The 12,835-nt window shown below is 49.8% G+C and overlaps 7 protein-coding genes across 7 annotated transcripts; 5 read left to right on the top strand and 2 right to left on the bottom strand.

Moving 5' to 3' along the window:
* Positions 1 to 568: 568 nt before the first annotated feature.
* BDW47DRAFT_135012 (translation termination factor eRF1) lies at positions 569 to 2,556 on the top strand (the record flags this gene model as incomplete). Its single annotated transcript, XM_024818222.1, has 5 exons — positions 569 to 689; positions 751 to 800; positions 860 to 1,988; positions 2,070 to 2,219; positions 2,279 to 2,556. 5 exons carry the CDS (start codon positions 569 to 571, stop codon positions 2,329 to 2,331), a joined length of 1,503 nt encoding a protein of 500 aa, XP_024667541.1. The 3' UTR covers positions 2,332 to 2,556.
* BDW47DRAFT_92208 (prephenate dehydratase PHA2) lies at positions 2,557 to 3,942 on the bottom strand. Its single transcript, XM_024820221.1, has 2 exons — positions 3,680 to 3,942; positions 2,557 to 3,618 (listed from the first exon to the last, which is right to left on the bottom strand). The coding sequence occupies exons 1-2, from the start codon at positions 3,731 to 3,733 to the stop codon at positions 2,749 to 2,751; spliced, it is 924 nt and encodes a 307-aa protein (XP_024667542.1). The 5' UTR covers positions 3,734 to 3,942; the 3' UTR covers positions 2,557 to 2,748.
* Positions 3,943 to 3,960: 18 nt separating this feature from the next.
* On the top strand, positions 3,961 to 5,330 carry BDW47DRAFT_113813 (uncharacterized protein). The gene is made up of 2 exons (XM_024814514.1): positions 3,961 to 4,696; positions 4,762 to 5,330. The coding sequence occupies exons 1-2, from the start codon at positions 4,003 to 4,005 to the stop codon at positions 5,142 to 5,144; spliced, it is 1,077 nt and encodes a 358-aa protein (XP_024667543.1). The 5' UTR covers positions 3,961 to 4,002; the 3' UTR covers positions 5,145 to 5,330.
* Positions 5,331 to 5,577: 247 nt separating this feature from the next.
* BDW47DRAFT_113819 (DER1-domain-containing protein) lies at positions 5,578 to 7,309 on the top strand. Its single transcript, XM_024814515.1, has 5 exons — positions 5,578 to 5,755; positions 5,819 to 5,997; positions 6,047 to 6,144; positions 6,606 to 6,648; positions 6,704 to 7,309. The coding sequence occupies exons 1-5, from the start codon at positions 5,721 to 5,723 to the stop codon at positions 7,117 to 7,119; spliced, it is 771 nt and encodes a 256-aa protein (XP_024667544.1). The 5' UTR covers positions 5,578 to 5,720; the 3' UTR covers positions 7,120 to 7,309.
* A 232-nt stretch (positions 7,310 to 7,541) lies between these two features.
* cbf5 (pseudouridine synthase CBF5) lies at positions 7,542 to 9,641 on the top strand. Its single transcript, XM_024814516.1, has 5 exons — positions 7,542 to 7,812; positions 7,916 to 8,072; positions 8,137 to 8,768; positions 8,828 to 9,054; positions 9,121 to 9,641. Exons 1-5 carry the CDS (start codon positions 7,713 to 7,715, stop codon positions 9,424 to 9,426), a joined length of 1,422 nt encoding a protein of 473 aa, XP_024667545.1. The 5' UTR covers positions 7,542 to 7,712; the 3' UTR covers positions 9,427 to 9,641.
* Positions 9,642 to 10,007: 366 nt separating this feature from the next.
* On the top strand, positions 10,008 to 12,154 carry BDW47DRAFT_135016 (FYV10 family protein; the record flags this gene model as incomplete). The annotated part of the gene is made up of 3 exons (XM_024818223.1): positions 10,008 to 10,061; positions 10,127 to 10,960; positions 11,033 to 12,154. The coding sequence occupies 3 exons, from the start codon at positions 10,008 to 10,010 to the stop codon at positions 11,462 to 11,464; spliced, it is 1,320 nt and encodes a 439-aa protein (XP_024667546.1). The 3' UTR covers positions 11,465 to 12,154.
* BDW47DRAFT_129871 (25S rRNA (uracil2634-N3)-methyltransferase) lies at positions 11,624 to 12,634 on the bottom strand (the record flags this gene model as incomplete). The annotated part of the gene is made up of 1 exon (XM_024817035.1): positions 11,624 to 12,634. A coding segment is annotated over one exon (1,011 nt), but the record flags the coding sequence as incomplete, so codon positions are not given.
* Between the last annotated feature and the right edge of the window lie 201 nt (positions 12,635 to 12,835).

The raw sequence follows: 12,835 nt of genomic DNA on the forward strand, positions 1-12,835 counted from the left end.
GAACCCCACTTGTTAAGGTAACTTGAGGTGCAAGACCTCTACAACAGCCCAAGTATGCGTACTGGAATTATAGTTTAGTAGATATAGTAGCGGTGGCATGATCTTCAAGTTATAATAATAATACATCGAACCGTTCCTGTGCCTGAATCACACAGTACTATACGAAGTATAAACTCTTGTGCGGGAAATACAAAGGCTTATGTCATCCAAAACAGGCGATTGCCGACCCATTCTTCCTTTTTTTGTCACTGACCCCCCCCCTCCCCCACGATGCCTGATTGAAAATTGCTTAAACAACACCCCGCTGGATTCGGACGGCAAATCGACTTGATTCGAGGTACGTGGGTTTTGCAGCTCAGCTTAGCAGTCTTTTTCCCCCCTCGGTTCTTGGATCCTTTTACCCCTTCTTTGTCTTCTTCCTTACATAATTTCATCCCCACTACTGGATATTTCTATCGCGACGCCAAGTTTCTTATAACACTACGAAGCTGACAACTGTGCAAACCCCAGCGCCGGCAATCTTTACTTGAATTTTCTTGGTCGGACAACTCCAGTTGCCTCGCCCAACATGAGCGCGGCTCAGCCGAACGAAGCGGAGAAGAACATCGAGATCTGGAAGGTCAAGAAGCTGATCAAGCGGCTTGAAGCGGCCAGAGGAAATGGAACCTCCATGATCTCTCTCATCATCCGTAAGCTTTCTCTGCCATCCAAGCCCGGCCGGAATATGTGGCTAATCCAGCCTTTGGACAGCCCCCAAGGATCAGATTTCTCGAGCGGCAAAGATGTTGGCTGAAGAGTTTGTATGTTTGCAACCACTGAGTTTCTGTCGGAGCGTCGCTTACCAGGGTCCCGGCCATAGGGTACTGCCTCCAACATCAAATCCCGTGTCAATCGGCTTTCGGTTCTCTCGGCCATCACGTCCACACAACAACGTCTGAAGTTGTACAACAAGGTTCCCCCGAACGGCTTGGTCGTCTACTGTGGTGAAATCATTACGTCCGAAGGAAAGGAACGTAAGATCAACATCGACTTCGAACCGTTCAAGCCTATCAACACGTCGCTTTACCTTTGTGACAACAAGTTCCACACGGAAGCGCTAAGTGAGCTTCTGGAATCCGACCAGAAATTCGGGTTTATTATCATGGATGGTAATGGGGCGCTTTTCGGCACACTCAGTGGAAATACCCGAGAAATCCTTCAGAAGCTCAGCGTCGACTTGCCAAAGAAACACGGTCGTGGTGGACAGTCGGCGTTGCGTTTTGCTCGTCTCCGTGAGGAAAAGCGGCACAATTACGTCCGCAAGATCGCAGAGTTGGCGGTCCAGAATTATATCACCGCCGACAAGATCAATGTTGCGGGTTTGATTTTGGCCGGTTCTGCTGATTTCAAGAATGATTTGAACCAGTCCGATATGTTCGATGGACGATTGCAATCCAAGGTTATCAAGATTGTTGATGTTTCCTACGGTGGAGAAAACGGCTTCAACCAAGCCATTGAACTTGCTTCCGAGACACTCAGCAATGTGAAGTTTGTCCAGGAGAAGAAACTCATTGGCAAATACTTCGAGGAAATCAGTCAAGATACCGGAAAGGTTTGCTACGGTATCGAAGACACCCTGAAGGCCATGGAACTCGGTGCAGCAGAAATCTTGATTGTTTATGAGAATCTGGATGTCTCTCGATGGGTCCTGAAAGACTCCACCGGCGCTGAAGTTATTGTCCACACAACTAAGGCCCAGGAAGAAAACAGAGAATTGTTCACTGACAAGGAGACTGGCTTGGAGATGGAAGTCATTGAGCAGACATCGTTCCTTGAGTGGCTTGCCGAGTCCTACAAGGACTTTGGTGCGACTCTGGAGTTCGTTTCTGACCGGTCCAGCGAAGGTAACCAATTTGTCAAGGGTTTCGGTGGTATCGGCGCCATCCTTCGATACAAGGTCAACTTCGAACAGCTTGCCGACTACAGTGATGAGGATGAATTTTACGACGGTATGTCGCCTGGGCTATCAACTTCATTCGCATGCTAATCGGCACTTTTTATCACAGATTGACGGTTCAGCGGCCTCGCAGAGAGCGAGGATGAACGGCCAGAAGCTCCCAAGGTGGATCTTTTGACGGCTCGCCCGGTGGATCGTGAAGGCGGTTATGATGACAAAACCATGGCCCCATTGAGATTAACTGCGATCTGGCCTGGGAAGAACGCCGCGGAGCTGCACCGAGGTATGCGCTTTTCTTTCCCATCCTTCTTTTTCTAGTATCTAACCGTACGTGATTTTTAGCAGGGTCATCCAAGCTCCATACAATGCTCATTGAGGTTTCCCAGACAACCTAAGTCATCACAAGGTGTGATTTGCAAGAGGATGTAGATTTGTTGCCTGAGATCTACATCCAATTACAAAGATTGTCAAGCTCGAGACCTAAGTTGAAACCGACCTATCTTTCTTCCTCGACTCTTCGGACTGCCCCGTTGGCATTACTGTTTCTATTTGTTTCGTTCCCCTAACGCACTCATTATATAAATAAATAAAATATGAATGGATCAATTCCTCGAATAGGTGGCTTTGTGAACATCTACAGAGCAGCTTTAAAGTCCCTTACTATTCATCTGGCTCATCATTCCTTGGGCGGGGTCCATCCTGGTTGTTGATACTCTTTCCAGGCAGATTTGAGCAGCCATATCCTGCAAGGGACGTGAGAAGACGGTGCCCTTCAAACTTCTCTGCCCAAGAGTAGGGAGGCCTGTATATACTCAGGACTTCGTGAGTTGATTTGCCCAAGTCCCTAAGTATTTGCATTGTTCTGTCACTTGTCGCAACCCACACAGTATATCGGCGACAGCCCGTTGGCTTTGGTCAGTAGACGCCATATCGCATTCAACCAGAAATACATATTTCCAAGGTTTTTGTTGACTCGGCCGGGTATTGATGCTTGTAATGTTCATGCCATGCTTCTTGAAGATCAGCAATGCGTCCGCCAGTGTCCCCGGTGCTTCCTGGGGGACCATGAACGTGAACAATGATCGTTGAGTTGTTGTTGTCGCATCCGTGGTGCTGTCTTCGCCAGGAAGCCGAGCTCCACTGTCCGACTTGGCATTCCTCAAGACGAGGAAGCGTGTGGTGTTGTCGTCCTTGTCCTCGATGTTCTCTTCTAGAACGTCTAGCCCATGGTGCTCAGCAGCAAAGCGGCTAGCGATGGCAGCACTCTGTTCCCCTGTTTCCTTCGAAACGATCTCACCTGCCTTGGACGTGGACGATACGTCTTGCCTCTCAACGCCTTTACAGTACTTCTCGAGGAAGATCTCGCACTGCCCCCAGGCCTGAAGATGGGTATATAACTTGGCGATCTGGGTTTCGCCCCGCTGATAAGAAGGAAATGCGCCTTTTCGGGCCAAGAGGCAGTGGTGAACGGTCAGATAATACTCTGCGACCACCTTTACGTCGGTATAGCGATCTTCTCGGTCGATGAGCAGATCGAGGGTTTGGACGACTGATCCGTTCGTCGAATTCTCGCAAGGGATGATCGCATAGTCCGTTGTTCCGTTTTGGACAGAAGCAAAGGCATCCCCAAACGACACGTGGGGCAGTAGTGTGGCCGAAGATCCAAAATACTCAGCAGCAGCCTGTCACATCGCTGGTGTTAATCAATGACGTTCCTGACAGAGGTAAAGCAATGTATCTAACCTGATGAGAGAAGGACGCCACTGGGCCGAGGAATGCTACACTGGAAGACTCCATTGATTTGGTTGTTACTTTTCGAGGGAGGGGAGTGCCAGAGTAAAGGTGGCCCTTGCAGCCCAATTTGCTTGTCAGCTGTGGTCAGCCTCGCCAAATTTTTGCGCTCGAATGCTTGTTGATCTGCGGAGGGGGTGATCTTCAAGTAGATTAGATAGCCCAGTCAAACAAAACAAACTACCGACCCAAGGTGCCGATGTTTATGCCTTGGCCGACTGTTTGACCATCTAGGTTCCTCCATGCAAGAGTGCCAACCCATCTAATGGTGCCTGATGAAGAGGAAAGTATTTCCCCGTCTTCGCCCCGGAGGTCCAGGGGGCCCAATCTCCGTAATACGGACATATTCCTCGCTCGCTGAGCAATTACACCAGACAGTGACATCACGGCGGCTCCCCTTGGTCTTTGATTATTTACATACACAGCCATCCTACCTTCTGGACCAAACAATAAATAATCTGTTCAGGATCTCGCCATCAGTTTCAGACAATGCCGCCAGTCTTCCGTCCATCACGGCGCGACCCCGCATGCCGGAAGGACACCACATAGTTTACTTTCCTCCTCAGGTGTCTCTTTCAGAATTGCTTCCCGATGGCACAGATACGCTACACTATCCTGGCGAGCCATTCACCAGGCGTTTGTGGGCTGGTGGAAGCGTCAATTTTGTCACAGGGGGGCCTGTGCTCGATGGCAGTCGAGCTGTCTGTATCGAAACAAATCGCGACGTTACTTTGAAAGGCAAGGGAGAGGAAGAGAAGGTCATCGTGCGAATAGAGAGGAGAATCGGGAGAGTCTCAGAGGGAGAGGGTATCGAAGACGTGAGAGCACGCATGATGGAAGAGGATGAGGAGAAGCCTGGAGATTGTTCGATCATCGAGAATCGACACCTGATCTTCATGCGGGGGAAGTCCGAAGAACAGTTGAAGTTCGATCAACAAAACTTTGGGCGGAACAAGAGAATACTCAAACGTTCGTTAATCTAGCTCAACATGCCCTCTGAGATACCAGCTGATGATGCCTTTGGTCCAATGAAGCTCCCCAGGCTCCTGAATTCCGCCATCGGATCAAGCCCAACGAAGCTTTGCTGTTTCGCTTTTCGGCACTAACATTCAACGCCCATTCAATTCACCTCGATAAAACGTACACCAAAAGTGTGGAAGGCTACCGAAACCTTCTTGTACACGGTCCGCTAACTTTGGTGTTGATGCTCACGGCCGTTCGCACCCAACTTGTCGGGTGCAGTCGAATCATCAATCAAATTGACTATAGAAACATCTCCCCGCTGCATGTTGGAGAAGAACTGACGGTTTGTGGGAAGCGCAAACCTGGAAGGGACGATGGAGCCTGGGAGGTGTGGATTGAGGATAGGGAAGGCAGCCTCGCCGTTCGAGGAACTGTCCGAACGCGTGGGTTATGAAAGGCAGTCCCTCCTTTGGGTACCAGCCTCTTCAATGGTGTTGGCTGGTGCGTGGTGACCATGTGGTTTGAGGCCTACTTCTGTATAACTAGGGGATATATATCGAACTCATGCCTACCTCGATACCTTCTGCCTTTGATCGTGTACCTATCCATGTCGATTTTCATGTATTTCTCAACATGACACTAGTATTCTCTCATATTGATCATATTGCGAGAAGAGCTACAATTGTCCAAGCATTGGCATCCTCGAAAGGTAGTCGGTAATTAATTACGTACATACTCTGTACTCCGTAGAATAACATCGAAATACCCAGCTGTGTATCGGCACTCCACTAGGCATCGGAGCGGGAAAACGTGCCCCGAGCAAAAGTGGATGCCACATCTCAATTTCTCACTTTAAAAACCCTTTCGCTTCCTCCTTTCCCATTCTTCTCTTCTCCTACACATGTACCATTGTCGCGTCAGACTAACTACAGGAGCCTCAGCCTGCACTTCATAATGATTGGAGTGAGTCTTGCTTGAGTACAACCATATCATAATTGCAGTATCTTGATTGCAATACTTATTTCAAGCTATGGATCGTTTTTGGGCTGCCCCTCCTGTCACCAGGTACATCTATGTCACGAATTCCTCTTAACACTGGGATTTATTGACCGATGTTCATGGGTCTAGGACTTTGACCGCCCTTACCTTTGCACAGTCTGCTCTGGTTTATGGTGGTTTGCTGGGTGCTCATCGAGTCATTTTTCTACCGGAGTTGTTGTTCAAGCTTCCGCCTGATCTATGGAGACTTTTCTCGTCTTTCCTCCTGACCGGGCCACAGCTGTCATTCATCTTTGATCTCTACTTTTGTATGAAATTTGCTGGCTCGTCCCAACAACGGTGCTAATCCCCGGCCAGTGTTCACCTATGGCAGTGGTTTGGAAACAGATTCGCCGCGCTTCAGTTTACCGGGTGATTTCTTCACCTATGTATTCTTTGTAGCCACCGTTATCCTGGTAAGTTGCGAGCTTTGCCCCAAGGAATATTGCAAAAGAGCACCCTTGAGCATTTCCAATTGCGTACTACCTAAAGCTCCTCAATACTGTTTCCCCACATCTTTCTTTTTTGTCTATTGCTTTACCGTTCACCTCGCATTATCTGCCCGCCCGGCCTATTACTTAGTCGAAGCGGTTCCTGGAAGCGAGGAAGATTACCCCTGCAGCCCGCACAGTCCTTACACTGATCTTTCAAGGGCTGTGTGCGCTGTGGGAATGGTGGGATTGCCTTTGAGATAGCCTCCGTGACCAATTATTCACGATGGTTTTTATGGTGCCCTACATTATAGATTATACTATTACCTGTTTATTGAACCAAGATCTCATTTTTCATTTCACCTCCTTGATTTCATTTCCTTCCATTTTCCATCTCGCACTCTTAAGGTGTAGTTACAATGTCATATGCTAACTATGCATATCAGCTCACCTCAGGTTATCTGCTGAATGGTGTAATCTTCACGTCCGGTGAGCTTGCTGTGGTAATTTGCATGGCCCCCGTGCCCGTGCTGACGTCGGATAGCTTTGATACTCGCTTTTGTCTACACATTTGCCCAGGATAATCGAGGTAGAAAGACGAATTTCTACTTCTTCCAGATCCCGATGGAGATGCTACCTTGGGCTATGCTTGGGATTACCTTTGTGATGTATGGGTGGCCTGCTGCACTGCACGCGAGCACGGGAATCCTTGCTGCCCATATGTACGATTTCCTGACGCGGATTTATCCGGCATTCGGCGGTGGTCGAAACTATCTCACCACACCGGCCTTTGTGAGACGGTTCTTCTCGGCTTATGTGCCTAGAAGCGCGGATCGAGCCTATGGAACTGCATACCGACCAACAGGCCCGGCGCAAAACTCCTCACCAAGCGGTTGGACTTCGTCTTTGCAGAGTCCGTGGAGTGGCCGCGGCCCTGGGCGGAGATTGGGGGCGAATTAAATCTTGACAGATTCCACATGTAATCATCATTGTCTCGAGAACCCGGGTCTCTTTCGGAGGCGACCAGGCTGTCAGACCAGGCTGTCAAGGATGCAAAGTCATTGCATTGCAATTGCAAATTGCAATTGCAGGATGTGGATGAACAGCCAAATAATTAGTACTAAATCTACTCGCGTTATCATACCATGAAGTCAATTGCATGTTTATCGGTAGAGGTAGAAAGTTTTGTAGAACGACTCCAGCCCATTGAAGGCTCCTGCTGCTAGCAGGCAGGCAAGTCACGAGATAGGATGAACGGGGAACATTTCCACTTTCCAGCGCTAAACCATGTCGAGTATGGAGATTACATAAAATACCACCCGGGTACTCTCCGTAACAATACCCATACCATGGACCCGTAAGCAGCTGGTATTATTGCCGCCGCCGCACTTCAGCAAAAATTCTTAAACTTCTTTCTCGCTAGCGTCTCGGGAAGACCTTGGCTCTGCAGTGCAATTTTTCCTGCGACTTTTCCCAACGCGCCCACTTGCTCGGATTTTCTGCCATCCCTCAAGTCAGACTGTTCAAGTTTCCTGCAAATAGTGGCAGTCGCAATGGCGAGTGAAGCGATGGATTACACGATTAAGCCAGAGGCTGGCAACGGCAACATCCCTACCTCTGAGTGGCCGCTTTTGCTCAAGAATTATGACAAGCGTACGTTTCCATCTAGATCGAGATTTCATTCTTGCTTCTCCGAGAATCACAAGACTACATCCTTTCAGTAGCTGAAGTTGGCGACTGACTCTCTATCTTCTAGTCCTCGTCAGAACGGGTCACTTCACCCCCATCCCTGCCGGTTGCGCTCCTCTGAAGCGTGATCTGAAGTCGTATATCAACTCCGGCGTGATCAACCTGGACAAGCCGTCCAACCCGTCCAGCCATGAAGTCGTCGCTTGGATGAAGAGGATCTTGAGGTTAGTTCTTGACTGTTCATGCTCGCACTGGAGAGCTAGATACTGAGACATCGTATCTTTTTAGGGCCGAGAAAACTGGCCATAGCGGAACGCTTGATCCCAAGGTCACCGGTTGTCTGATCGTCTGCATTGACCGTGCCACTCGCCTTGTCAAGTCGCAGCAAGGTGCCGGAAAAGAATACGTTTGCGTGATCCGTCTGCATGAGAAGATCCCTGGCGGCGAGGCTCAGTTCCGCCGCGCCCTGGAGACCCTGACCGGTGCTCTGTTCCAGCGACCCCCTCTGATCTCCGCTGTCAAGCGTCAGCTCCGTATCCGCACGATCCACGAGAGCAAGCTTTACGAGTTTGACAACGAGAGACACCTTGGTGTGTTCTGGGTTAGCTGTGAGGCTGGCACGTACATCCGAACCCTTTGCGTTCATTTGGGTCTTCTGCTCGGTGTTGGTGCGCACATGCAGGAACTGCGCCGTGTACGATCTGGTGCCATGGATGAGAACCGTGGCCTGGTCACTCTGCACGACGTTTTGGATGCCCAGTGGATGTACGACAACCAGCGTGATGAGTCGTACCTCCGCACCGTTATCAGCCCGTTGGAGAGTCTCCTCACGACTTACAAGCGTATTGTCGTGAAGGACAGCGCCGTCAATGCTGTTTGCTACGGTGCCAAGCTCATGATTCCGGGTCTGCTGCGTTTCGGTACGTTTGGTCCCATTCTATATTCGGCCGGCTTGATGTGTGACTAACGTGGATTGTAGAGTCTGGCATTGATATCAACGAGGAGGTTGTGCTCATGACTACCAAGGGTGAGGCTATCGCCATCGGTATCGCCCAGATGTCGACCGTCGAGTTGACCACTTGCGACCACGGTGTTGTGGCCAAGGTCAAGCGTTGCATCATGGAGCGTGATCTCTACCCTCGCCGATGGGGTCTGGGCCCCGTGGCTTTGGAGAAGAAGAAGCTCAAGTCTGCCGGAAAGCTGGATGTAAGAAACCACAATCTCGTGAAGCCCCGTTCGGATCAAGATCAAGGCCGACTAATCATTTTACAGAAATACGGTCGTACCAACGAGGCCACCCCTGCCCAGTGGAAGTCTGACTACAAGGACTACACTGCACCGGAGGGAGAGGAAGGCGCCGCACCCCCCACCCCCGCCGCTGCCGTCCCCGAAGCCCCGTCGTCTCCTCAGGACAACATGGACGTCGACGATGACCAGGACGACAAGAAGCGCAAGAGACATGACGGCGAGACCGCAGAAGAGCGCGCCGAGCGCAAGAAGAAGAAGAAGGAGAAGAAGGAGAAGAAGGAGCGGAGAAAGTCGAAGCAGGGTAAAGAGGACAGCGATGATAGCGATTAAGCATTTCTAAGAAAGTCCTTGGTTTGCTTTGGTGTTGAAGTGTTTCGTTCCTAGTGACAACCGACGTGGTCCTCTATTTGCTATTTATGTGTTGGGAGTCTGACTTGGGCATGATATCTGTACCATACGTGCTCTTTTTCTTTTTCTTTTCTTTTTCTTTTCTTTATCGGAGTCGTGGGATGAAAAGGGAATAAACTAAATTTCTGTTATTTCAAGACCTGATTCAGAGTAATTCGAGGTTCTTTATTAAAATAATAAGAATAAAGAATAGAGTAAATGGACTAAGGCCTATGACTTTTGTCTCTGATATGGGGTTCCTTAGCAGTAGTGAGAGGATTGGACAAGGTACTGCCGTGCTCGTGACCTAGCCAAGAGGCGGCGAGGTCGATGTAGCGTCATTCCCCCCACCCACCTTCATACATTCGATCTACCAACACGCTGCTTCACGCTTTTGTCTTTATCTCATAGTCGGAGTTTATGTGGGATTTAGTTTTCAATAATTATCACTCTTTGACCTGTGACATTTAGAGGACGTTCAGGTGGACCACTTGCAACAACTCTAAAAAGCGTGTTCATCCATCATGGCTGCGGAACTGACGTCCACCAAGCTTAATGCGGAGAACCATCTCCTACTGGTAACGTCCACAGCATACGTTTGTGCCTTCAAGCTTCTAGATCTAACGAAATCGATCTGCAATAGGATCAACCCCTTCTCAAACTGCCCTATGAGCTGTCACGGAGAAACTTCAAGTCCGTCCAGCGACTTGTCGAACGCGAGAAAGATTACACTCTTCCGGCACTCAAGGACACCGCCAATGCATCACTATCTAATACTCAGACACCCGATCAGACGATCGCAGCGCTCGACGCGATGATATCTCGGATGCAGGGGCTCAAACGGAAGATGGAAGGCTTGCACCAGGAGGAGAAGAAGATACACGACCAATCGAGGAAGCGCATACACCATCTGGAATCGTTGCATCATATCCCTAGTCTGGCAGACGTGAAGTATGATCAGTGGTCGAGAGTACGGCTTGACCGACTGATAGTTGATCATATGCTACGGTCTGGTTACACGGAGAGTGCTCAGCAGCTGGCGAAAGAGAAAGACATCGAAGACCTGGTAGATCTCAACGTCTTCGTGCAGTGCCAGCGGATTGCGGAGAGTCTTCGTCGAGGAGAGACGAAGGATGCTCTGCAGTGGTGTAGTGAGAACAAAGCAGCATTAAAACGCAGCCAGGTCCGTCCATCCGTCCGTTTGATTCTCCCCTCCCATCTTCATTCACGGTTGGCGCCATCCATTGAAGACCAAAGGCAAAGGCTAACTCGCCATGTACAGTATAATTTAGAATTCGAATTGCGGCTGCAACAGTACATTGAAATCATTAGGACTGGCGATCGAACCAAATATGTTGACGCAATGAACCACGCGAAGAAGTATCTCACTCCGTACATCGACACACAATCGGCCGAAATACACCGGGCTGCAGGGCTTCTTGCCTTCCCTCGGGACACAAAGGCTGAACCTTATAAGGTATACCGCCTCATATCCGTGGAGCCTCTCAGTCCTCAGGGTTGTAAGCTGATCAACGTGACCAATATCTAGTCCTTGTATGCCCCAGAAAGATGGTCTCGGTTGTCTGAGCTCTTTGTTCGTACCCACCATGAATTGCTGTCCTTGCCATCGCGGCCGTTGCTACATATCGCCTTGTCCGCGGGGCTATCGGCTCTCAAAACACCCGCATGCCATTCGGCTTATACTTCCTCGAGTTCCAATTCATTATCTACCACGACATCCGTCTGTCCGATATGTTCCACCGAACTCAACGAGCTTTCGCGCAGTCTGCCGTACGCACACCACACGAAGAGTTATGTGGAGAATGACCCGATCGTGCTACCGAATGGCAGGGTATATGGCCAACACCGGTTGCTCGAATTGAGCAAGAAGGTTGGCTGTGTTGAAGCCGGCAAGGTTAAGGATCCTACCACTGGCGAGGTCTTCGACGAAAGCGAGATGAAGAAGGTTTATATCATGTGATGGTTCGAGTTGAACAGAAATGAATCTAGGATGTCACTTGTCACGTGTCTGGACCCTTTCTTCTGATGCTATTAACGACTCGGGTGTTTGATGAGTACCTATAACAGGTGGTATTGAGAGTCAATCGTCGTGATTATAATTTTCTAGTCCCGTAATAGACTAGTCGTCACCTTCGCTGTCAGACTCGTGCCTCGACCTCTTATTTTTCGACGCCATGTTTTGTTTCGCAATCGCAGACCGAGAACGTTTGAGAGCCTTTTCGTCCTGCTTGACCTCGAAGACATACATCCTCGCTTCTCGATCTTCGCCTCGCCACCCGCCTCTTCCTCCATTCTTCCCTTCAATCTCTCCGACGGTGCGCGCATGCGCGTACTCCTTGTACGAAGCCCAGGGAAACTTGAAACTCGTCACGACACGCAAGCCAGCATGACGGGCAAGATCTTTGACGTTCCAAAGAGTATAGGGTTCCCTTTCGAACATAGTGACGAGGATTTGGCCGGGGTCAGTCCGGAGCTTGCTTTCCGTACGGGCAGTGATGTCCTTTGCACCGGATTGGGACTGTCCATCATCCTCGTCCGACTCTTCTAGGTCACTCTCGGATTCGGACATCTCCCACTCATCATCATCTACACCCTCGCTATGCACACGGGGCGGAAGTGACAGTAAAGGCACGCAGGCTTTGAAAAACCCCACCAGGAGTTCCTGGTTCGCGCGAACCTGCCTGTTAACATCCGTCGAGATCCCACCCACATGCGGGAAGTTAAAACAAATCAGATCCCACGGACCACCACCACCACCACCACCATTAGAAGGAGCGCCCCTCTTCGCCTCGACCCAAGCAGGAAGCCTCGGCTCTTTCCGGTGATATCCTCCGCGGACATCCTTCCCACCACCGGCCGACGCACCGAGTTTCCGAGCATCAACAGAAAAGAGCACATCAGGACCATGGCGGCGTTGAGTTTGTTGCTTTTGCTTTTCGGGCTGGTCATCATTCTCCTCCGCGGTATCTCCGGAGGAGTCATTCGTTTTGGCAAACGCCGTGAGGGTATCGTTGATGTTTTGCTCGGCTTGGGGATACTTGCTGTATAATGTCTCTTTGTCGTCGTAGCAAGTGGCTAGGACGTTTTTGCAGCGGTGTTGGGTGACCAGCGCGCGAGCGAAGGAGAAGTCGCCTGTTTCTTGTGAGCTTTACATACATATAGATGCCAATGACGAGTCTATCTAGTGGCCGTGTAATAAATAGCATGCAGCGAAAGACATCGGTACTATCAATGTGCTACTCTGAAGAACACAAAAAGTGCCACAAGCATTCTTGTTCTTTCTTTTTCCCCTCTAATGCCACTCCTCTCCCTTCCTGATAGTCCCAAAAAA

The sequence above is a fragment of the Aspergillus candidus genome, assembly GCF_002847045.1.
Source record: "Aspergillus candidus strain CBS 102.13 unplaced genomic scaffold BDW47scaffold_88, whole genome shotgun sequence".
NCBI classification, from domain to species: Eukaryota; Fungi; Ascomycota; class Eurotiomycetes; order Eurotiales; family Aspergillaceae; genus Aspergillus; species Aspergillus candidus.

Excerpts from the sequence above, each read along its gene's own strand:
- BDW47DRAFT_92208 (XM_024820221.1), bottom strand. The coding sequence starts at position 3,733 with ATGGAGTCTTCCAGTGTAGCATTCCTCGGCCCAGTGGCGTCCTTCTCT. Across the intron at positions 3,619-3,679 it reads TGGCGTCCTTCTCTCATCAG|GCTGCTGCTGAGTATTTTGG; the intron begins GTTAGATACATT and ends GCGATGTGACAG.
- BDW47DRAFT_113813 (XM_024814514.1), top strand. The coding sequence starts at position 4,003 with ATGAAGAGGAAAGTATTTCCCCGTCTTCGCCCCGGAGGTCCAGGGGGC. Across the intron at positions 4,697-4,761 it reads GAACAAGAGAATACTCAAAC|CTCCCCAGGCTCCTGAATTC; the intron begins GTTCGTTAATCT and ends GGTCCAATGAAG.
- BDW47DRAFT_113819 (XM_024814515.1), top strand. The coding sequence starts at position 5,721 with ATGGATCGTTTTTGGGCTGCCCCTCCTGTCACCAG. Across the intron at positions 5,998-6,046 it reads CATCTTTGATCTCTACTTTT|TGTTCACCTATGGCAGTGGT; the intron begins GTATGAAATTTG and ends ATCCCCGGCCAG. Across the intron at positions 6,145-6,605 it reads TTGTAGCCACCGTTATCCTG|CTCACCTCAGGTTATCTGCT; the intron begins GTAAGTTGCGAG and ends TATGCATATCAG.
- cbf5 (XM_024814516.1), top strand. The coding sequence starts at position 7,713 with ATGGCGAGTGAAGCGATGGATTACACGATTAAGCCAGAGGCTGGCAAC. Across the intron at positions 8,073-8,136 it reads TGGATGAAGAGGATCTTGAG|GGCCGAGAAAACTGGCCATA; the intron begins GTTAGTTCTTGA and ends GTATCTTTTTAG. Across the intron at positions 8,769-8,827 it reads TCCGGGTCTGCTGCGTTTCG|AGTCTGGCATTGATATCAAC; the intron begins GTACGTTTGGTC and ends CGTGGATTGTAG.